Raw genomic sequence first — 22,873 nt, 5'->3', positions numbered from 1 at the left:
CACAGTGGACGGTTTGTTTTTGTTTGAACAGATTCTGTATTTCGGGCCGGGCTTCTGGCTCGTTTCAACGTCTCGGTTTCACGTCACGGTTTTTGGCTGAGCAGCGAAGTGGGTGAAAGGTTGCGCTCGTGCACAGCTCGTGTGCGGCCTGTGTGCGGTTCGCTGATGTCACGAGGGATTCAATAATAGCAGCTGTTATTTACAAACCAGAGGCCGATACTCCATCCTTTCGCTTCCATCACTGCGACCTTTTACCCAGTTTCCTCCTCTCCTAAACTCTCTGCATCCCCGTGTTTCTCCTCCTCCTTCCCTTCGCAGTCTGCCGTTGCACTTTCACCCAGAGAGAAAAGATGTTTCCCCGAGGCGTCTTCTCTGATCTCAGACTTTGTGAGTCAAAGGTCGTCCGGTGTGTTGATGGCGAAAGCTGCTGGTTTTCCCCTTGTTTTTATGAGATGTTTGGCTCATTCTTTTGGGTTTTACGAGAACATTAAAACATTCGAGGTAAGCGTTAAAACCCACCAAAAAAAAAGGACTTCTGTGTGGAAATTATTATCGTTTACAAATTCTTTTGGGGTGAGGAACTGTTGACATGTATGTCATTACTCTGCCGTGTTTGTTGGTGATAAACTTCCTTTGTGCTGATTCAAAACAAACATGTCGGCTTCTGTCCGATCCTCCCCACAGGATCAAGTTCTGGTCAACGGTTCCTTTCACCTTTCACCTACTTCTACATAAACTGTGATTTCTGTTGGTACTTTTTAAAATAAAACCATATTTAGCAAGTTTTGATTGACTTGTTTCAAAATCCAGCAGTTCTGCTTGTTTAATTTTTAATGTTGTTTATTTGATAGAGACATAAACAATAAACACAAGAGAAGGGAAATAAGAGGGAAATAAATATTTAAAACTCATTAATGCAGAACTACAGCATTTTTTTAGTGTATTAAATGTCACTACAATGAAGTATAAAAAATGTGGCTGCATATAAATTCAGCTTAATCTGTCTCTATTCAGGAATGTCACTAAAAAAAATTATCACAATACTAAATTACAAAAAATAGAAAAATAAAATGGCTTAAAATAGCCTAATTTAACAAAGTCGCGCGTTTGTGCAGAAATGTTTTCCAAGTGTTTCAGGATTATTTTAATCATTGATTCTATTTATGATTTTTATTATGTTAAAGTCCATTTTTTAATTCCTGCTGATTGTGAAAAATGTATTCAAATTTTATATAGATTTTTTTTCATTTTCTAATAAATCTATGTTGGCATTTCACAAAAGAAATGTAATATCTGCTTAAAGAGTACCATTGGTTTGGAGGAGAAATGTTGGTTAAATGTCAGAAAGTGGGTTTTATCCAACTGTAAAACATTTTAAAATTTGCATCCGTTTGGTTTTATCATGCAACTCTGATAAATAATAATTAAACAGAATAAAATAATGTATAGAAGTGCTTTAATGTCACTCTATTTTCTTGTTTGGTTTTGTCAGTAGAAGATGAATAAATGTTCTTATAAAATGGATCTCAACGGGACAAACCTTTTAAAATATTATTAAATGTTGGAGAAACGCTTTTAATCAGAGCTTGGTGATAGAAAGTGTAATAATCTAAATGAATTCAGAGTATCCTGACAGAAACACATCGTTGTTTACCTTTAACAACTCGGCACCATTTTATTGAGTTTAATACTCGGCGTTCAGAAAGTTTAGCAGGTTCTTTACAGCAGATAAAAATCTTCTCTTTAAAATGTTCATAAACATCTAAAACCTGGAACACGCCATCTTCATCTTTGTCCATGAGACGTTTTCATGCTCTCAGTTTGGACTTTCACCTCTGACCTTTGACCACTATGTTGCAAAACTCACATTTCCCCCCCTTTAAAGTCCAATAATGGCGATTGGTTTGCTGCTGAAACCTGACCAACCTCTGCTCTATTTTGAAGGTAAACCCGTCCTGACCTTCCCGTCCTTTGGCGGCGTTGGGTCGATCAGGTATTGGGTCCAGACGGCGGCTGTTTGCTCAGACGGTTCGGTGCTTGTCCATCACCGCGGCTCCACTGCAGGTCATTCTGCTCTTTTATTCACCTTTTGCCCAGAAACCACCAGGTGAAACCAGCATGTGAGAAAACACGTGTTCATAACGGCACACAGACTTCGATCTTACTCAGGTTGGCAAAAATCAATCGATAAAAACTGGAGAACAGTTTGAATTAAGCTTGAAACTTCTGCTAAGATGGACTTTTTCATGTTTTCATCACCCAGACGTTGACAAAATCAATCAAAATTTATTCATAGAGAACTTCTTATTCAGCCAATCGTAACACAAAGGTTTAAAAACAATGGATTAGACACAAAACGTATAGAAAATATTTACATTCTCTTTGGGATTGATAAAGTATTTTTGAAATTTTATTGAATTTGAATAGAAACACATACTAAGTAACCAAGTTAAGCAAACAGATGAACCTAAAAACAATTAAGAGATAAATCAGTCAATTATAGGGAATGAGGAACTATGGAAATCTAATTAAATAAACAAAAATCCCTACAAATAAAACATTTTCTGAAACTTGATAAATTAATTGTCCTTATAGCCCAAAGGTCAGTGGCTCTTTGGGCCTTTCACAATGGCTCTTAATCATTTGGACTAAAAATAAAAGTTTCTGTTTCTAAATTTAGACAACAAATGTGGGTTTTTAACAGTTTTCAGTTTATGTCTTCAATATTTGCATTTAATTCCCACAAAGATCGACACTAAAACTACGAATCATGATTCTAGATCAGTTTTTGTCTTTTTTGCTAAATTTTATGTAACTTTTATTTTAAATCCGAAAATAGAAATAAACTCTTTTTTTTTATAGTAGATATTTATCTAATATTTTCGTCTTTTCCAAAAAGAAAAAAACCCTCTAAACAAGTTTTATTTGTCTGGGCTGAGAGTGAAAGTGGCTCTATAAGTTGTAAAGGCTGCAGACGTCTGATCCAGCTCCTTTTCTACAGTTTTCATCCTAAACTATATAAACATCCATTCCATACTTTTCATATTTCTAAATAAAAACATTCATTTTATTAACTTTTTGTTTTGCTAAATTCGGTATGTTCATTACTTTTTATTTAACGTTTATTTTACAAACGTTGCAGTCAGATGCCCGTCTGCTTGACAACAAACTTTTCTGGGTTCAATGAAGTTGAAAACTTCGACCGATTCTCCCTCACAGGATCGATAACCTATAAACTGACCTTTGACCTTTTGCAAACGTGCAAGCAGAAAACGAGACGCAACTTCTCAGTTTAATGATGGAAGAGAGCTGAGGAGGAAAAGGAGAGAAATTCTCCCAAGTTACACATGCAGTTCTCTAATTCTGCACTTTTTGACTCATAAAGTTGTAACATTACAGTCATAATATAATATCTGAGGTGGAAAAATGGAGAATCTACCTGAAACCTTTGAACAGTTTGATGGCTGAAAATCTCCATCTATAACTGGATAAAAGCAGTTTACTTTGATCGTTTATCATTTATGCTAACTTTGAAAATGTTTAGCGCACTTAACTTTTCCCAATTTAATTTTTCCAGATAAATTCTAAAGCAATAATTTACTTTAACTAATTTGCTGTTTTGTGAATGTTCAATAAAGTTTGACATCTGTGATGACTTTTTGGTTGACTTTTTTTACAAATCTAAAGGTAGCTAGATGTTTGTATTCATGCTCTTATTTTGAAGTGAGCAAAGACTGTTTACGCAGAAGCTCCATTTCCTTTCCTCTCCTTCTCCATCCCTGATCTAGAGCAGCAACTGTCTTTAGTCTGTACCCAGAATGCATTGCAGCAGATCTACAGTAACAAATTAAAGTCTAGTGATGTCCTGTTGGTGTGTAGCGCTTTAGAGTTTGTAGAACTAATGTTGATGATTTGTGCTTTAGGGTTTGCACACCTAACTTTAGAGTTAGGTGGAAATTATACCAATGAATGTATCCAGTTCATTCATATATATATATATATATACACACACACACACACACACACACATATTTTTGGGCAAGAGATGAAGCATAATTTAGACAGATTGGCACAGGTCAAGATGGACTTTTCTTATTTTCTCCAAACTCTTGAGTTTCCATGTGTTGCAAACTTAATTAATCAGTGTGATTTCGCAGGGTTTTTTTTAATTGTTGACAACTGTTAACACAGATAAAAAGGAAAGTGATCACCTGATTAGCCGTTACTGTGCTAAATTTCCGTTGGTTGCTCAGTAAATAACTATTTACAATCTGGCTCAAACAATTAAACATTCATATATTTTGCTCAAATATCAGGTTATTTCACCTTAGCGCACTTCTTCTATACAAGTCAACTAACATAAATCGCAGCGCTAATTTATATTTACCTGTTAGCACAATAGTGATAGCGCCGTTAGGAGTGCTCACTGTGTTCTATACGCCCACTGGTGGCGAACTGCTGCAACTACAATTTAATGCCTCCCTCAGTCCGAATCGGAGAAGTGCAGCTTAAAATAATTTCTATAGTCAAACAAAAGTCTTCAGTGTAACTAAGAAAAAGGAGGCGGTGTAATTATTTCTAATGTCTAACGCATCAAGACTGCTATGTGTTTAAACGGTTTTAGGAAAGCTTTATGGGCGTCTGAGGACCAAAGTGTTTGATTCCTTCCTGTCTCACCCTGTTTGGACTCTTCTTGAGAAAGTAAACATGTTGTTCTGCCATGGACTTTGCTCTGTGAAGGCTGACGGACAGGTATCCTCCTATCTCCATCCTGTCAGTAACGGTCACGGCTCAGTGGGGAAATGACTTTATGGGTCATTGTTCTGATAAAGAGCTGCAAAGGTTTTGGCATCCAGGTTTGTTTTCCCTCTCAGGTCGGCCAAAACCGCCAAAGGTTTCAACAAAGTTGTCAAAAAGTGTTGCAGTAAAAGAAAGAGCACAGTGGTGATCTTGGAAAGTTCAGCTTTCACACCCAAAAACAAAATATTATGTCAACATATCATGTCTGATGCTTTGATGCATTTCAGAAAAAGAAAAAAATAAGATAAAATAATTCTCTAAAAAATGGATCGGACTCATAATTTTGACATTAAGTGAATATAAATAATTGAATTAAGTCTGACGTAAAACAGGAAAACTGATTTCATGTCATTGAGGATAAAGGGCTTTATTTTATACAGTAAATGTAAATAACTCATTTCAATACTTAACATCGAGCTGGAGATATGGTACCGTTATTTTATCTTTTAGTTTGTTAGACACAGATTCCGTTTAATGATAATGGCTGTAAATGAAAAAAATTAAAGATGGCTTTATTATTTAAACAAACAAAAACAGTGTGATAAATTTGCACTGATGTGTTTTTAGAAAACTATTTAATTTCTAGTTATCCACAACTCTACGCTATAAATATGTATGTAGATGTAAAAAAATAAATTTATTTAAGACTAACTTAGTCTGTCATAGAAATAAAAACAAAAGACAAACCACAGAACAGTCGCTCTGATGTTTATTAAAGCTAAAAATGTCGCTATAGTCAACAGAGCTCTTAACTCAACTGGTGCATAAATTTAAATATGTAGTACCTCAATAACGCAGGAAAAGTAGAAATGTTGCTCATGAAAAACATTTGACTTGCAGATGTCTTTAAATGCATCCTAAAACGCTAAACGCAGTTTCTTCTTGACTATTTTACTGTAGTTTCACCACCAGTCTCTCTTCACCTCTTCGTCATCACAAAGATCACTGTAGAATATGACCTAAATATTTTACTTTACTAAATGAAAAATTGAGCTTCTGCAATCATAACATTCGCTTTAGGGTTGAGCACGTCAAACTGGACACCATATTTAGCATGGAGTAGTTGCTGCAGCCCAGCGCTGTAGAGAGACGAGGGAACCAAATTATCTGCAAACCTTAAATGATTTACAAGGTGGTTACCACAACATCTGGTGTTAAAATCACTTCAAAAATCAAGGTACAAATAAAAGAGACAAAATTTAACTTGGTCTGATTCTATTGGATACAAAGAAATTTTTATTTTGCTTTGATTCCAACAACTGCATGGCGACATATGAATCCACTATTATAGGAAGAAAGTATTGCAATTGTTGTAGGTGTGAACAAATTGGCATCCAGGTGTTTTTGCTGCCCCCAGGTGACGACAAACCCCCAGTAACGTCATTATCACTGCAGCTCTATGTGCTCCAGATTCCCTCATTTCCTCCTTGGGTCTCTTTAAATCAAATCCGCCATAAATTAATGTTAAAGTTGCACTCATAGGACTTATGAGGTTACATGAATAAACAGTACTGGCTCTCCTGATCTCTCATGTGTTACGTGCCGACCAGAAGCCCAAAGGAACCTGATTATTTCCTCTCTTTGTTTGAATGAAGGAACTCTGTTTTGAAAGAGCCTGGTTGTACCTATTTCACACAGAGCACATCATTCTTATAAGAGAGGCACTTGTTACTATAATAATAAAAACATCTCATTGAGCTGCTACAATGTTTTTATATCTGCTTCAAAGCAGCCATTTTCTTTTAATCTTTCTTGGATTACTGGTTCTTTAGGCTCTCTGAGGGTCTTACAATGTTTACCTTTGGACTAAATTTGTTTGGGTTTTTTTTGTCTGTTTTTCATGATATAAAGGGCTTTGTTTGTGTGTTAGTTTGGGTTTATTTCTAATTATACTGGATTGTGTTTAACCACATTCTGCTAGTAGAATAGTTTACATCCTTGTAAACTATTCTAATACTACACCATACTAATAAAATATTTGCAGCTGAAATTAACATTAATTTTGATAAGTTAAAACATACGAAACATGGCGAAATTACACATGAAACCCTGTGTGTGACGAGGTTTGTTAAAAATATGTCAAAATATCCTGGGGAAGAAAACGCAGAGAAAAAAAGAAGGGAGGAGTGGACGGTCACTGGTTTCTATGGTAACCAACTGTCAAGCGCAACATAACCTAATCATCCGAAGCAACGGACTCAGTGAAGTAGCTAAATATGCTACTGTAGGTTATTAGCAGCCACTTCTTCAGGTCATTCTCCCACCCTCCAATAGCTGTAGGTAAAAACAATATTGGCACATTTAATCTGTGACAGCTAGTGTTCCCACATATTTTATAGCCTAAAAAGTCTGCGAAAGCCGGTTAGCGCGTCGCTAGCATGTAAACAAATGCCGGTTCCGGTTTACGGCGGAAGTAGCAGCCATAATTCACGCAAAGCTTCATGGGGGCTAGGAATGAGGTGGACAGCAATAAAAATTAGGAGAAAATAATTTGTTGACTAAACAAAATGTATTTAAAAAAATAAATAAACCAAATTTGACAAACCCAGTTTGTTGGCCAGTATTGATAGGAACAGAGTAAAAACACAACAGCAATATTTCACTTTGCTGGTCTCTTTTTCACTCAGCAGCATCAAAGACTCTGAATGGGATTGGTGAGTGGACTAAGCACCAAAAATAGTAAACTAAAAGGACTAAACTGAATTAAATGCATCTGAATGGTGATCTTTGCTCACTAGCTGCGGTTTCATTACAATTGTGAGCAAGAAGTTGTTGATATTTCGCTAACACAATTGCGTTGGTTCCATTAATTCCACACAAATATACACGTGAATAAGATAGTTAACATGATAAATTACTAAAAAGCATATTATGCCATCATCCTCCTACCACTTCCTGTTGTCTCTGTCTTTTCTGCAAGTAGTAACATCCGGTTGTGGGTCACATGACTTGTGTGATGCAAAAAAAAAAACTGTTTCCATTGCGGTTTTACAAAATACACTAATTTCGATACTGCCAAAAAGGCTTCTAATCCTAGTACATAATGTATTCAAAAAATGAGAGTGAACTCTCTGCTCTTCCTGTCTGACGCCTGTGAACGTGACTGAGGTGTTCAGTTTTTTGTTGCTTAGTTATTCCTTGAGGTAGCATCTTGTTCTTCCTGCTGGCGACCTGAACGCATTGTTCACTGTGATCACCAGAGAACGAGGCTTCCTGCTTGACAGCTCTGCAACCTGAAACGCTTGTGAGTTCCTGCTACGTTTCTGCTTCATGAAACTCTCCATAGCACAGCAAAGGATTTCTTTTTAGGTAGAGAATGTTACATTTTAGGAAAAAAGAAAAAAATAGCTAGATCACATGTAGCCAGATATTTGGGAAAACTAATACATTTTCATGCATTTTGGTCTTTCAGTTCTATACCACTAGAAACAATTATTTAAAAAAATGTGTTTGCGCGTGTACATGGGAAAACAGAGATTTGGGGTTTTACAGTCTGTGGCAAATATCCACATACTTGCTTTACATGATTTCCAATCGGCATCGTCATGTTTTAATGATATTCTACTACGCGATTTAAAAACAGTTCCACACACATGAACTTGCTGGCGCCATGTTTAATTGCTGACTGGAAGTCGTGGTTGTTTTGAAGCACTCTGATTGGCTGACAGGTTTTAGCTTTGCGCTACACTGCCCCCTAGCGGTGTGGCATGTTTAAAACAGTGATTAGGGATGCATTTGTGCAGATTCATGTGGATGAAAACTCTCCTGAAATAGACTGTGCGCACAATGTTTTTTTTTATTCAACGTGGCATATTCTTATATCATTTAAAACTTTATATAAAATACTTATTCCACACTATAATAACCTCCCTAATTCCAACTTGATGACCTTTTACCAACTCTTTTCTAGCTCTTAGCCAAACTTCATAAATCCAAAGGAGTCGTTTGTGTTTTGTCTGTCTCTGACCTTCTGACAAAGTTTATTTTTTTAAAAAAAGAAACATCTGCAGCAGTCTAAAGAAACAAGGAAACGTGTGGAACAGATTAAGATGCTTTTATAAAGAGAAGGAACTGAAGAAGGTGTAGATATTCATCCTTTAAAGAAAAATAGTTGAATAATGTAAACATTTTAAGTGCTTTGGTGTCATATTTTGTTTCTGTATGAACTGAAATATTCTTCAGTTAAATCTCTCTCCTTTCATCAAAACAGCCTCAAGAAACAACAAACCGCTTCAATTTGAGGCAACAGCACCATCAGCTGGTAAATAGACGTTTTGGGCCTTTTCAGTGTCTTAAAATAACTGACCTGCTGCTTGTATGTATCGTTTATTTAAAAAATACTCCGTTATGGTTATTGATGTCAAAGGGTCCACACAATTCTCCAAAAGTGACTTTTGGAAATTAATTTATTTCCCTTCCCATCCTGTCCTTGTTGAGTCTTGATTATAACGATCAGTATGTTGGAAAGCTTTTGTGATTGCGCTAACATAGTGCTGGGATTCGGAAATTAAACAGTATAAATATTTTATTCAGGGACAAAAAATTTTGAATAACAGCAATAAATTAAGTCTATTATTCAATTAGATGGAAAATCCATGTAACCCATGAGGCAGTTCATGAAGCACCCAGTGGTGTAAGCTTGATTTTAAGTTTATTCTATAATGCATTTGCATTATTGATTAGTGGAAATTATTGTTGTTCATCAACACAGTCATATTCAATAAATTAGAACATGTCTTCCAATGAGGCTAATTTGTGATATTAAATGTACCTTTATGAACTGACGTTTAAGCAGGTATTAAAGTTTTCATCAAGCTCACATTTCAGTATTAAAAGTGTGTTTTATGTGATTCTTATCTTAAATTACATGTTTTATTAGCTGGAAGTAATTAACAGAAATAAAAGCTTGAAAACCTGAATTGGATTGTAATTAATTTATATGATGCGTTTCACCTAGTGAATTGAGTTACTAAAATTAACTTTTTAAGTATTTTATAATGAACCTGAGTAGATGTTAATGTTTTGTATTGGGGAAAAATGCCTTTTTCAAAACTTTATTGTTGATTTGAAAATGTATGATTTACTATAATTGAAATCGTTTAACACAGGAAACGATTTCAGCTTTCTTTTTGTCCATACCGCCCAGTTCTACTCCGATAATAAACAAGTTTATCTACAAGTTTAAGTGAGTAGCGACAGATAAATGTTTTAATTTGATCTCATCTAATTACCAAAAACAAGACAAATAAAAAACAAAAGTAACGCAGAAGAAAATCAGAAGGTATTCTTACCTTGCTTTCTTGAAAGGCAGCAGAGGCGCAATGATCAGAAATTAGATTCAACGCATGTGTTAAGCTTTCACTTCTGCACCCAACATCCAATAAAATTTAAAGGTTTTTTTTTTTTCAGCTTCACATGACGATTATGGAGAAGTTGGTTCTCATCCTTAGCTGTCTGCTTGTCAGGTCATAGAGATGAGCAGCAATGCAGGAAAAGACTGGATTGTTTTTCCAACCTCTGGGGTCTTTTAAAATTTGCAGGTCACCTATTCACTGGAATGAACTGATCGTACTGCATTCCTCAGCATTCGTAGTGCTGGAGACATTACTATTAGAAATGCATTCATATCTGTGCCCCTCACTCCCGTTTCTCTCCATTCAGCTCAAGCAGAACAGACTGCAGAACCCCCGGTCTTTACAAAGAGTCACATTAATTTGGTTGTCTCACTGTGGATCAGTGATTTGATCAACCATCACAACCTCGTGAGTAGTCTGTGCTGAATTTGCAGTGTAAAAAGGGAAAAAAAAATATTCAATACTCTCACAAGGTTATCTGTTTTGTTGACAATTTGGTCAGTCAATCTTAGACAGATATGAAAGCTACCTTAACCTACTGAATAAAATAATTTATTTGTGAGAATTTAGGCACGAGATAAAACAGGTTATTCTGTTTGTTTTCATTGTGTGGAAAACATTAAACAACCAACTCAAATACTCAGTTTTTAGTTTTTATTGATCTAATACATAAAAAATTTCCAATTCACCAAACAAACGCTGCACGTACTGCAGAGAATTAATGCAACTCCCTGTGAACAGGCACAAGGCAACAATTCAAACATTTCACAGAAATTTTCACAGAACAGAAATAGTCTCTGACTATTTCTACATGTTAAATCTAATTTAATAAAGCAAGACAGAGAACTGATTACTGAAAAGACTTAAGACTGTTTCCTATTCATTCACAAACATGTATTGGATAAGCGATAAAATAGAATTGGTTTTTTCCTAGAAACGGGAATACAAAGTTGAAACAAAGACAAGTATATTGCAATTATAAAAATTCCCCTTCAAAATTGGCTCTGCTCTTTAAAAGTGTTGTCAACATCTCAAAGTATTTGAGCACTAAAACAGCAAGTAGAAAAACATCAGAACAGACCACAAAAGACTTAAAACACAGAACTAGTTTTAGGAGGCCATTTCAATATTCCCCTCCTTCTTCCTCACCCCCCCCTTCAATAGAATCGGTTCCGACCTCTTCGTAATCCTTCTCCAGTGCAGCCATGTCCTCCCTGGCCTCGGAGAACTCTCCCTCCTCCATGCCCTCACCCACATACCAATGAACGAAGGCACGCTTGGCGTACATCAGATCAAACTTGTGGTCGAGCCGAGCCCAGGCCTCTGCAATGGCTGTGGTGTTGCTCAACATGCACACAGCCCTCTGGACCTTGGCCATGTCTCCACCAGGAACCACAGTGGGAGGCTGGTAGTTGATGCCCACCTTGAAACCAGTAGGGCACCAGTCCACAAACTGGATGGTGCGCTTGGTTTTGATGTTGGCAATAGCAGCGTTGACGTCTTTGGGCACCACATCTCCACGGTACAAAAGGCAGCAGGCCATGTACTTGCCGTGGCGAGGGTCGCATTTCACCATCTGATTGGCTGGCTCAAAGCAAGCGTTGGTGATTTCAGCCACGGTCAGCTGCTCGTGGTAAGCCTTCTCAGCAGAGATGACAGGAGCATAGGTGACCAGAGGGAAGTGGATACGTGGATAAGGCACCAAGTTGGTCTGGAACTCGGTCAGATCCACGTTGAGCGCCCCGTCGAAACGAAGAGAAGCCGTGATGGAGGACACGATCTGACTCATCAGTCTGTTCAGGTTGGTGTAGGTGGGGCGCTCAATGTCCAGGTTCCGACAGCAGATATCGTAGATGGCCTCGTTGTCCACCATGAAGGCACAGTCTGAATGCTCCAGGGTGGTGTGGGTGGTCAGGATGGAGTTGTAAGGCTCCACCACGGCTGTGGACACCTGTGGGGCCGGGTAGACGGAGAACTCCAGCTTGGATTTCTTGCCGTAGTCGACAGACAGGCGCTCCATCAGCAGGGAGGTGAAACCAGAGCCAGTGCCTCCACCAAAGCTGTGGAAAACCAGGAAACCCTGAAGACCATTACACTGGTCAGCCTGAAGACAGAGGAGGGCCGACAGAATCCACATGTCACACAAATTTACTTTTATCTTTCCAGATGATTTGAAATTGACTTCATTCCATAATCTTACCAGTTTGCGAATCCTGTCCAAAACAGGATCGATGATCTCCTTTCCGATGGTGTAGTGCCCACGAGCGTAATTGTTGGCAGCGTCCTCCTTACCACTGATCAGCTGCTCAGGGTGGAATAGCTGGTGGTATGTCCCAGTGCGCACCTCATCTATGGAGGGGTGGAAAACAAATAGTCACACATTAAATAAACTTTAATAAACACATATTCAAATCCTTGATGTCAACTGCTTCATTCAGTGCTCTCCAGCAAGTGGTGAGACTTACCAATGACAGTAGGCTCCAGGTCCACATACACGGCCCGGGGAACATGCTTTCCAGAGCCGGTCTCACTGAAGAAGGTGTTGAAGGAGTCATCTCCTCTTCCTGCGGTCTTGTCACTCGGCATCAGACCATCAGGCTGGATGCCATGTTCCAGGCAATACAGCTCCCAGCAGGCATTGCCAATCTGGACTCCAGCCTGACCAATATGGATGGAAATACACTCACGCTGGACAGGAAGAAAAGATTCATTTTAATCTGGGACACAGATAAAACATGTCATCTGTGGGAAACAAAACCATTATAAAGCTAACTGAATCAATACAGAAAAGGACTCATCAATAAATAATCTATATAACTTAGTGATATAGATTAGACCCTAACCCAATAAAACCAGCCAGCTACACTGATATGAAATATTTGACAAACTGTTGCTAGTTTTGTACTTAGAAAATGAAGCTGTTTGTCCAAATGGTGGCTGTTAAAGAGTGAAGGAATTCATTCTAAATTTTGCATTAGCGGAACCAAAGTTTGTCTTCAAAGATAAATGGACCGTTATAGCAGTTGAAGAAACTTCTCTCCGCTAACTGAACACTGGCAAAAAAAAAAAAACTGAACACCGGCAAAAAACAAAACAAACAAACAAAAATAGGCGGGAGTCCAAAGAGTTTCTACAAAAAGTGTATTTTTCTTTACTCCCAAAACATCAGGATGTCTCGAGGAAAAAAAATAATTTCAGCAAATACTAAATGCGCGCCAAAGTCCTTTGATAACTATTAGGCTAACTGTCAACTGACGGGTAACTGTAGCAGTTAGCAGTTGGTTTGAGCCACCGCCACAATTAAAAGAAAAGTCTGACCATTTTAAATGCATTTACACTTACATCAGGGTTGAAAATATTTGGTCATAATACCATGGATAATAAAATGCACTTTGTTCAAATAGGCGCGCAAATTTTGAGAGCTAAAATCAGCTCAGTTTTCATTTCCCATCCTGTGAAAAGTCAAAACGAAACAAAAGTTTAATTATTCTTACCATTTTTCTCTCTTTTCTGAACGAGTGAGGACGAAGCAGAAAGCAATGAGCAAGTAGATTTACAAGACGAGCGGCGTTCGGGGAATCTTCAACACCAGTACCGTTAGTTGGTGGCGGTTAGGCGCTTTTGTTGGCTGGATCATACCATTATGTGACAGTTTAGGGATTGTATAAACCTTAAATTTTACGGTTTTATTACAACTAGTACAAATTTAGAATGATAAACAATACTTATTTATAAAATTAAGCAAATATAAATCAGTGAAAGTGTAGATTCTTAACAGATAAATAATATAGTTGCATGAAACCCCCCTACATATTTTTAAGATGGTCTCGCCCTACTGCAAAGCCTCTGCTGCCTAGTCTAATCCAGTAGGTGGCGATAATGAGCCGGCCTAATAATGCACAGGTTAAAATAGCTGTCAAAATCCAGATGATTGATTAAAAACACGTCTTAAAAATACAGTAGTACAGAAAACATCTTCACTGTAGTTCTCCTAACATTAAATCCACTTATTTCCAAAAGAAAAAAAAACAAAACAAAAACCCAACCCCAACTTATAGATCCCGTTCTGCCGCCAGCATCCTCCAAGGCTCCTGGTGCTTGCGACCACCAAAGTTCCCTCTGTGGCAGTCGATGTTATCGCATCGGCCATCTGTTGTAACTACGCAATATAAAGCCTTATCTCGTTGGCTATCTGTTGTAACTACGTCATATAAAGCCTTATCATCAACCAGCTGTTTTAATTGTATAATTTGAGCGATAAGGCTTCATATGACATAAAACAACAGATGGCCGAGGCGATAACATCGATTTTGATTTGGGTGTTAAGAATATTTTACAGGCATTTACTGGTACAATTATATTATTTATTTAGACTTGATGTTTTGATATGTGCAGTTGGATTTCTAACGATTCTATCAAATGATGGTCCGTGTAAAATATTTATCAAACTGAATGGCCATTCAGGTTTCGTAGAAAACATTTTCTTTTGGTGTTTGCATCATTCAAATATATGCTGCAAATCAAACACATTCATTCAGTGAATCTGTGTTTTTTTTTCTTCTGAAATACCCTTTCTCACTGAGTCTTAGTTACATCTTCTATCCAGTCACTGGAAATTAAAAGCAATTAATTATTAAGGTCATAAATCACTCCCCAAAGTGATTTATGGCTAGTTTCAGGCACCAGGAGACTGAAAGGAGCGATTTTCCACTGGTTTAACAAGTTGTCCAGTAAATAAAATTTTATTGTTAAATATTTTTATTGTAAAACTGAAAAAGAGCTTTTGCTGTAGGATTGTGATCTTGGTATTATTAATCACTCTTTAGTGATTACCATATGTCAGCAGACATTTTTTTTTAAAATGTTACCTCTCATTGTTTCCTCAATCAATGCTTTGCAAATTTCACAGTTAAGACTATTATTGTTTTTATATATTTTTTGTGTTTTATGTCTAAAACTATATTAGGAGCATATTGGATTGTTCTTAGAAAAATGCACATTTTCAAAACTTAATTCTAATCTACTGCTCCAAATCTCCTGCCTCTTAAGGAGATGGAAGAGCGCCATTAAATAACAATAAATGACAATAAATAGCTTATAAATTAATTATTTAAATGTGTCCATTTAAAACTCTTCACTCTCCATAGATTCTGTCTTTTGACCCATACTTTAATTTCAGGAAGAAGAAAAAAATTAAACATAGGAGCAAACTCATTGAAACTGAAATCAATACCCTTTATTTCCTTTTTCTTCAGTTAAAAGCTGAAATTCAGACCACAACTGGGTTAGGCATATGCCACACATCATCATTCACAAAACTTATTCAAACAGTTGTGCAATTTCAAAAGTAACGGACAACACAAAACAATAAGTTCACTCAGTTAGCTGTTAAAGCTTGGAAAAAAAGATAATTTGCTTTAAAGTTTGCTACAGAGTTTGTTCCCCTTAAGTGCTCATATCAGACTTGCTTTAAATGAAAACGTAATGTTTGAGGAGCTCAAGCATCAGATCATCTTTGACCCCGTGTGCCGAGGCGCGTAGTCCTGGAAAAATATGTCGACGTACTGCAGGATGTGGTCAACGGCGCTGAGCAGAAGCACGTCGGTGTTCAGGTCCAGGTCCAGCTCTGACGCGTAGTTCTTCACTGGAACGATGTAGGAGGTGGACATGCCCAGAAGAGCTCCGGCTTTGTTCATCTGCAAACACACAACTCTTACATTTCAGTCCAAACTAAAGCAAACACAAAAGTTGTCTGAAATTAAACTTAGTGCAACTTCTGTTATGCATTAGATAAAAAGTAAATAAAACAGAAAAATGTGGGCCCCTGGAGCCACTTTTGGTACCCTAACTTTCAACGAAAAATTATTTCACTAATGCAAACTGCAATACATTAATAGGTAGTCCTGTACATCAGCAGGTATGAATTGATGCATTGTCAGTTTAATACATCCCAATAACTCCAAAGAAATTTACTATAACTTTACAATATTTTAATATTGTTTATTGGGGCTGGACTATAAGGTGGAAAAAAAAAAATCACAATATAAGCATTTCATATCAGTCGATGGATAATTATCAATTAGTTTTGTTTCAAATATCTAAGATAATAAAAAGTCTTACTAAGCAATAAAAAATCTTGCAATGCAACCTTTCCTGTTTGATCCACAGTTTTCACTCTAAGCCATTATTTATTTTTAAACAGTTAAGGTTTAAGGTTTTGCACAGTGGCAAAACCTTAAACTGCTGCTGCGCCAGTTACTCAACAGCTCGTTGCTAGGTAACCACAAGTTACTCAACAGCTCGTTGCTAGGTAACCAAAGAGTGAGAGTTATTTGATGCCAGTAATCTTGCTTAGCTGGCCTTGACAGCTAAGCAAGTCAAGGCCAGCTTTGCTACTTTTGTCTAACTCTCCCAGAATGCTGTGCAATTCTGGATCAGAGTTCAGTGAAAGTATTTATTATTCATATTGATCCAAATTCATCGTGATACATGTTACTATGGATTTCTTTTCCAGCCCTATTGTTTATACTCATACAAATCCAAAAATGTGGGCCTCATTTGGGCCAATGAGTAAAGAGAAAGTATAAAACCTGACTTTAGGTTACACATTTCCACCCACCGTATCTCGAACGCTCAGGCTCTTGTAAACATTGCTCACATCTCTGGCCGTTTCTGGACAAATCTGGTCAACGTGGGTCAGCAGAGCCACCTGGTGAACCCCTAAAACAAAACAAAAAAATTAAATAACCCTGAAGGTCATTTGAAATCCTAACTTTGGGGGAACTGGTAAAATTATGCAATCGTCTTTTTCCGCATTGTAACAATCAAAAGGGCAGGACGTCCTTAAATGCGTCAATCTTTTAAAAGTACTTTTAAAGACACTGCTACACACTTGCCCAAAATAAATAGCCATCATCCACATCATTTTCATCACAGTAGAGAGAAAAAAAAAAACACTTCAGCAGGGAGGAACCTCTGCAGAAAATGTAATTACAACATTTTGTAGTAGTGCCATCTGGTGGACAAAAAAACAATTGCTCAACAGAAATTAATGTATAAATTTGTGTTAAGTGAACAAACTAGTCTGTGTGAGTTAGTTTAGGATTATTTGAAGAACAAAGATGGGGGAAAAATCTAATTTGAGTTGTATTCCCTCAACATCGCCAAAATGCTTAAAAAACATAAAATGCTCTAAAGATCTGTTAGTAATGATTATATTCTTAGTCTTAGACTCCAACACTTCAATTAGAAATACTTTATGACTTTCTATTAAGTATATTTCTTGATTCAACTTGCAGAAAATGACACTTGAAAAGCATTTACCAGTTAAAGCTACATGCAAAACAGTGATTAATTTACATTGTTTATGTGTGTCCGTCTGCGTTGGCTCACCCAGCTCGCTGATGTACTCTCGCAGCTGTTTGAAGGTGGAGCCGAAGCCTTTGTGGTAGGATGAAATCTTCGAGGCGTCCACCATGAAGGCCACACAGTGGATTCTGTCCCTGAGGCTGGGCGTCTTCACGTACCCCGCCGTTTCTGTGCCAACTGGTTGATCCGGACTGAACTGAGGCAGACAAGTTCAAAGATCAAGCTTTGAACAGTTAACCGAAGAGTGAGTTTTCCCCCACAACTCTGAGGAATATGCGTTCAGAAGATTTTAAAAATCAGATATAATCGTCCTACCTTGTGCCCTTCAGGAACGTGGCCTTTAATCACGGACAGGATGTCGTGTAGCGTCAACCCGGTCGTCTCTCCGTCGCCGAGGCCCATGATGTCACACAGCACCAGCCCGGTGTTGTCCTCCCCATTCTGACCACGGATGTTGAAGGACTGTAGCTGACAAAATGGGTCAAAGTTAATGCTGTAAAGCTCATGAGCAAAACTCGTCAACAAGAGAGAGGAGGGACAAATAAAAAAAAAAAATCTGTATTTCTACTGTTTATTAAAGGAGGTGAGAAATAAAAGGTAGGCCTTCAATCTGCAGAGTGGAGTGTTGAACAGCAGGGCATGGTGGACTGGAGAAACGACACCGGTTGCTTTGTTTAAAGTAACCGCATTATGCTTCCTTGAACAAGTTAGGATAGCTATACAAAACTGTCCACCACTTTTTTCTCCCACAAAACCATACTTAGATAACATTTTAGTTCTGTCCATTTTGAGCTCTTTTAGAATGAGCTCTTACAGCTCCTCCTGTCACTTTAAATCCAAATAAGCTGCTGCTGGCCACGCCCCCCCAACTCACTGTTGAAATGGCTGCAAACTGATGCATAATTATACAACTGTACATCTTTGGAAAGCAGAAGTGGAGCCTCCCGCGCAGCCAACAAGAATGCAGTAGGTGGTTTCTGGATGGTAAGTCAACAACAAAAACACTCGTCTTTTCCAGCAGCCATTGTACACCCCATACAGCGATAAAACCAGCTGACCAAACATCATGGAGCTCTGCTTGGGTTGCTAGGTAACGGGGCAGTGCCTGCTGATTTGTGACGTTACATTCAGATGATTTTTCAACCGGCTAATTTTCCAAACACCAACAAAATATCAGCTTATTCCCAAAAAGAAGCTGTATGTCTTTTTTCAAAGAGCTTGGATTGTTTTTAGGAACAGTTGAGACCCAAATGGAAGTACAAAAATGAGCAAAATGTTAATTTAGCGGAATACATCCCCTTTAAAAAGACCTTTTCAACATGAATGTGTCACTTTCTACAATGAGCCAGAACATTGGGGAGGGGGAAGAGACTAATTTCAGTTTGGAGGTATAACATCTCATGAAACAACACAAAAAGATCCATGGTTTAAATTTTTAAAAAAGATTAATTTTCTATTTTATCAGGACTGTGCACATCAACCAACATTAACAAACCATCCATCAGGCGTGAAAACATCCTTTGAAGATGTGTCTGCTGCTGGTCAAGCGTTACCTTTTTAGTGAAGCTGGTGTTGAAGGAGGAGCCCACCATGGCACGGTTCGTCACTCTCCCATTAAACACAGACTGGACTGAACTGATGAAACTGGACTTCCCAGAACGAACCGGTCCGAGGAGGAGAACCCGGGCCTGAGGCACATCCTTACAGCTGGGTCTGTAGGAGCTAACAGCCTTCATCAGGCTTTTCTTCTGCCTTTAATGTAAAGATTAAAGGATCAGAGGAAGATGGAAACAACATTCATGCTGGGAGGTGGAGGCTAAATGTACTCACTCTTCGGTCCACTGAACATCTCTCCACTGAGATTCCAGTTTTGACTGAAATCCTGTAAAAACTTCGACAAATAAAAGATTAACTACCAGCTGTAGTAAATGTAAGAAAACCCTTTATATTTCAAAACCTATAAAAGTTAGTGTGTAAAGAAATTACAATGTCAATGGTAATTGACATGGTAATGCTTCTTTAATGTACTTTAATTTATTTTAGATTTGTCAAACTTGAGACTAAATATATCGTGGTTTTTTTTTATCTTTACTGTTTTCTCAAACTTTGATTTGCAAAAACTGCACATTTACTCAAAAATAACTTAGGTTTATTTCCAAATAACATATATTTGGTTTCTAGGAGTTGTGTTTACTGTACATTTAAACCAAAGAAAGTAAAGCAGTGACTGATTTTAACATAAATGTGCGAATTTAGTGTTGGAGATGATTTTTAAAGAATTCATATGTCTGCTAGTAGCTTACCTGGGATTTCTACAGGTTTTCCCTTCTTTTTCTCTTTTGTGCTGTCATTTTGTAACTGACTGGAAATAGTGAACCTGGATGAGGTCAAAGTAGGAGCAGGAGGCGAAGGATTGCTTAGAGGAACAAAGGAGGAGGAGCTGCTGGGAAGTCCAAACAAGAAACCCACACTAATAAAAGAAAATATGTGTCAGACTATACACTGAAAAACAAAACAACAAATTTCTTTTTCTAAAATCTAGACTTCTTGAGTAGTTCAACCCAAACTTTTGTCAAAAACAGTGTTCTTGAGAACAAATCCCATTTTCCCCCCTCTCCTTTAAGTGAATCAGAGAATAAAGTATGAATTGGAAGTACGATGATTTGCAAAGGTATTTAAAAAGGAGCTGCCATAAAGACATGGTTTATTGAAGCTGCAAGACAGCAAAACATTACACTGAACAGAACTGGAATTAGCAAAATACCTTTCAAACTTCAGAGCAAAAGTAAATCCTCTGAGCTCAAGATTTTTGATATTTTATAAACAAAGAGAGACCAGAAAAAACATGAAAAATGACAAGTTTTACCTAACAAGTAAAAAACATGATGCTGTGCATTTGACACCTTTATTCCTCTATATTTTTGTAATTTTGGACATCTTGTAGCTAATGGAAAAACCTATAACCATGCAGAAATTTGTATCCATGTGAACTCAGAAAAGTGTGACAATTGTCTGTTTTATAAATGATGGTAACAAAGTGACAGTGGATATAACTGAATAGATGTTGAACAAATTTAACTTTAAACAAAAACAATTGATTGAATTATGTCTGTGGGATCATCCCTGTGGCAGAAGTGTAAAATCAAGGCGCTATCATACAGTAAAATTTTATTATTCAATATTGTTTACCTTACTGATAAAATATAATTAAGCTGATAGCATTTATACAGAAAGTAAAATTCAATTGATAAATTACAATTTTATAAAATCAACATAATATACCAAACTACACACAGTCAGTTTTTATGAAGAGGCTACTAGTATTTATTTTGTAAATATTAACTTAGCCCAGTCACATTTAGAGTGTGAGGAAGTAGTAAGTTGTAGGACGTTACTAGTTTTATTTTATCTAAAATATATTAAAATGCTTCAGGAAATAAGTTCATTTGCTACCTGTTTCTGCTGTCCATGGGTTTGTATTTTGTAGCTCTTTATTTGATATCTTCTTGTCTTCGTTTATAACTGTGTCTGATATCTGGTTTGTTTATGAAAGCTTTTCCTTTTACCTAATGAGCACAGCTGTGTCACATTGCTAATTTACCCTCACTGTGTTTATTCCCAGGTTTTCCCTTTGCAGAGCCTTTGTTGTCTCCTCATCGTGCTGTTTTTTCTTCCCTCCAAAGTTTTTTTTATTCTTTATGTTTAAGAACTTCCTGGTAGTTGCATATTTGCTTCTGTTTAGGTTAACTATTGATACAATATTAGTTACTTTAATGTAAATAAAAGTGTATAAAAATCCTGATTGGTGGAGCTTATATCTGCTGACAGATTAATTTTTACAATCAGGTTTGTATTTGCAATTTAGAAATACTTTTAAATAAACTAGAATCAGTTATAATCACTTTAACACAATTTAAACTTACTCTCTATTCATTAAAAAGAGTGATGTACTTAAAATACATCACTTGAAATAAACTTTGCTTAGGAAAACTCAAAGCTCCACTTTTTCCTTTCTCTCAATTTTCCATCAGTGGATACAGAACTCTGTGAACAATCAGCTTCTTTAGCAACGGCGACTCAAACTACTGCTGCTAAAGAGGAACTGTCAAGCCAACAGCCTTCCCAAGATTGTTTATGTTAATGAGAACATTAATTAAAAATAATGGTTTTACATTGTATAGTTTAAGAAACTTTTATTTTTGTTATAAGTTTCCGTAAGCCATAAACTCATAAGTCAACACATCTCAATTTCACTTTTCAATCGAATCACGATTACATTAACTTTTTGAATGTATTCTAGATCATTTATAAGGATCTTTTCTGCTGTCATGTCCACACCCAGATTTTACAGAAACCGATCAAGCCAAGTAGGTCGCAAAAGTGCAGAAGCCTCCTGCAGAAATGTTAAAGCAAGTAAATCAAATTGATCATTTACTTCTTGCAACAGAAACGCTGCATACCCGGGTTTGTCTTCGCTTTTTTTCTCCATAGTGACCTCTGCGAGTAGACGTGTCAGAGCGCAGCAGATGCGTGGACAGACGAAACTTTAATTTCTCCCAGCGAAGTTTTACCAAGAAAAGAAAGTGAAACCGAGAATTTCATAAACCCACACAACTGAGTGGCGGAACAAACGATCCATTTACACAGACTGTAGTTCTTAAAGTGAGACTCAACCCCAAATCAACATTTTTATTTAAATTGCCCAGATAGGTTATTTGAGATTCTATGTTTATGATTCTGTGCGAATTCGGACATTTTTGTGGAATTATTTTAATTCGGCGTTAGTTTGCATAAAATCGTCCCACTTCTAGGCTGTCCGGTCAAACGGAAGTTGTATGTTGTTGCATGTTTTTGTTTACATCCGGAAGTCTCTCGCATGCGCACAACGCTGAAGGGTAAAAGTTGCCGATTCTTTTACATGCCATACATAGCAGCGGTAGAACATTACCGTGAACAAAATAATTCCTGGAGATGTATTATTAATTTAGTGGAGTATGCCACAGTAAAGGGAAAAATAACACAGAAAAAAAATTTAATATTAACTCAAAACCACTCTTATTCTTCTCTTATCTAGCTCTCTATGTCGGCTTGCTATTCACAGATTTGTTCCCATAGCAACAACGCCGCTAACATATCAGGATTCAACGCAAACATTTCCCATACAAAGAACATAACATTCGGTCCGTTAAGGTTTTATGTTTTCAGGCTTGATATTTTGTGATTATGGGCTCTTTGCAAGTCAGCTTCCGTGTTCGGGGATAAGCGGCTCGGTCGCTTCTGGTCTATTGAAAATGGCATTTTATACTCGGTGCTTGTTGAACTTGCCCAAGGTAACAATTAATGATACATTG

General features: G+C 37.2%; 2 protein-coding genes and 1 long non-coding RNA gene across 6 annotated transcripts; 1 reads left to right on the top strand and 2 right to left on the bottom strand.

Moving 5' to 3' along the window:
* Nucleotides 1–7,781: 7,781 nt before the first annotated feature.
* LOC103143841 (uncharacterized) lies at nt 7,782–10,758 on the top strand. 2 transcript variants are annotated; one of them, XR_476837.2, is made up of 3 exons: nt 7,782–8,044; nt 9,011–9,061; nt 10,462–10,758. It is a non-coding gene; the product is annotated as an uncharacterized LOC103143841 (long non-coding RNA). The 2 variants fall into 2 exon arrangements; XR_001663120.1 differs by having other exon boundaries at nt 10,210–10,758.
* A 501-nt stretch (nt 10,759–11,259) lies between these two features.
* Nucleotides 11,260–13,759, bottom strand: LOC103143817 (tubulin alpha-1B chain-like). Its single transcript, XM_007560512.2, has 4 exons — nt 13,649–13,759; nt 12,620–12,842; nt 12,355–12,503; nt 11,260–12,258 (listed from the first exon to the last, which is right to left on the bottom strand). The coding sequence occupies exons 1-4, from the start codon at nt 13,649–13,651 to the stop codon at nt 11,278–11,280; spliced, it is 1,356 nt and encodes a 451-aa protein (XP_007560574.1). The 5' UTR covers nt 13,652–13,759; the 3' UTR covers nt 11,260–11,277.
* A 1,609-nt stretch (nt 13,760–15,368) lies between these two features.
* On the bottom strand, nt 15,369–22,271 carry ifi44g (interferon induced protein 44g). 3 transcript variants are annotated; one of them, XM_007560517.2, is made up of 8 exons: nt 21,983–22,271; nt 19,826–19,992; nt 19,353–19,413; nt 19,076–19,274; nt 17,838–17,990; nt 17,547–17,718; nt 16,774–16,874; nt 15,369–15,850 (listed from the first exon to the last, which is right to left on the bottom strand). In XM_007560517.2, exons 1-8 carry the CDS (start codon nt 22,009–22,011, stop codon nt 15,659–15,661), a joined length of 1,074 nt encoding a protein of 357 aa, XP_007560579.1. In that variant the 5' UTR covers nt 22,012–22,271; the 3' UTR covers nt 15,369–15,658. The 3 variants fall into 3 exon arrangements, with proteins under 3 accessions (XP_007560579.1, XP_016531055.1, XP_016531056.1); XM_016675569.1 differs by having other exon boundaries at nt 17,838–17,984; XM_016675570.1 differs by lacking the exon at nt 21,983–22,271 and adding an exon at nt 20,976–21,097.
* Nucleotides 22,272–22,873: the final 602 nt, after the last annotated feature.

This window comes from Poecilia formosa, unplaced genomic scaffold (assembly GCF_000485575.1).
Source record: "Poecilia formosa unplaced genomic scaffold, Poecilia_formosa-5.1.2 Scaffold116, whole genome shotgun sequence".
Taxonomy (NCBI): domain Eukaryota; kingdom Metazoa; phylum Chordata; class Actinopteri; order Cyprinodontiformes; family Poeciliidae; genus Poecilia; species Poecilia formosa.
The sequence above is the reverse complement of the archived record's forward strand: the minus strand, read 5'-3'. Positions and strand labels throughout refer to the sequence as shown.

What these genes read in the sequence shown, in the direction of transcription:
- LOC103143817 (XM_007560512.2), bottom strand. An exon ending in CCTGGAGCCTACTGTCATTG is followed by an intron (nt 12,504 to 12,619) that starts GTAAGTCTCACC and finishes ACCCCTCCATAG; the next exon opens with ATGAGGTGCGCACTGGGACA. An exon ending in TGGACAGGATTCGCAAACTG is followed by an intron (nt 12,259 to 12,354) that starts GTAAGATTATGG and finishes CTCTGTCTTCAG; the next exon opens with GCTGACCAGTGTAATGGTCT.
- ifi44g (XM_007560517.2), bottom strand. Translation starts at nt 22,011, where the DNA reads ATGGAGAAAAAAAGCGAAGACAAACCCGG. An exon ending in ACACCAGCTTCACTAAAAAG is followed by an intron (nt 17,991 to 19,075) that starts GTAACGCTTGAC and finishes CCATTTTGTCAG; the next exon opens with CTACAGTCCTTCAACATCCG. An exon ending in AGAGTACATCAGCGAGCTGG is followed by an intron (nt 16,875 to 17,546) that starts GTGAGCCAACGC and finishes GTTTTGTTTTAG; the next exon opens with GGGTTCACCAGGTGGCTCTG.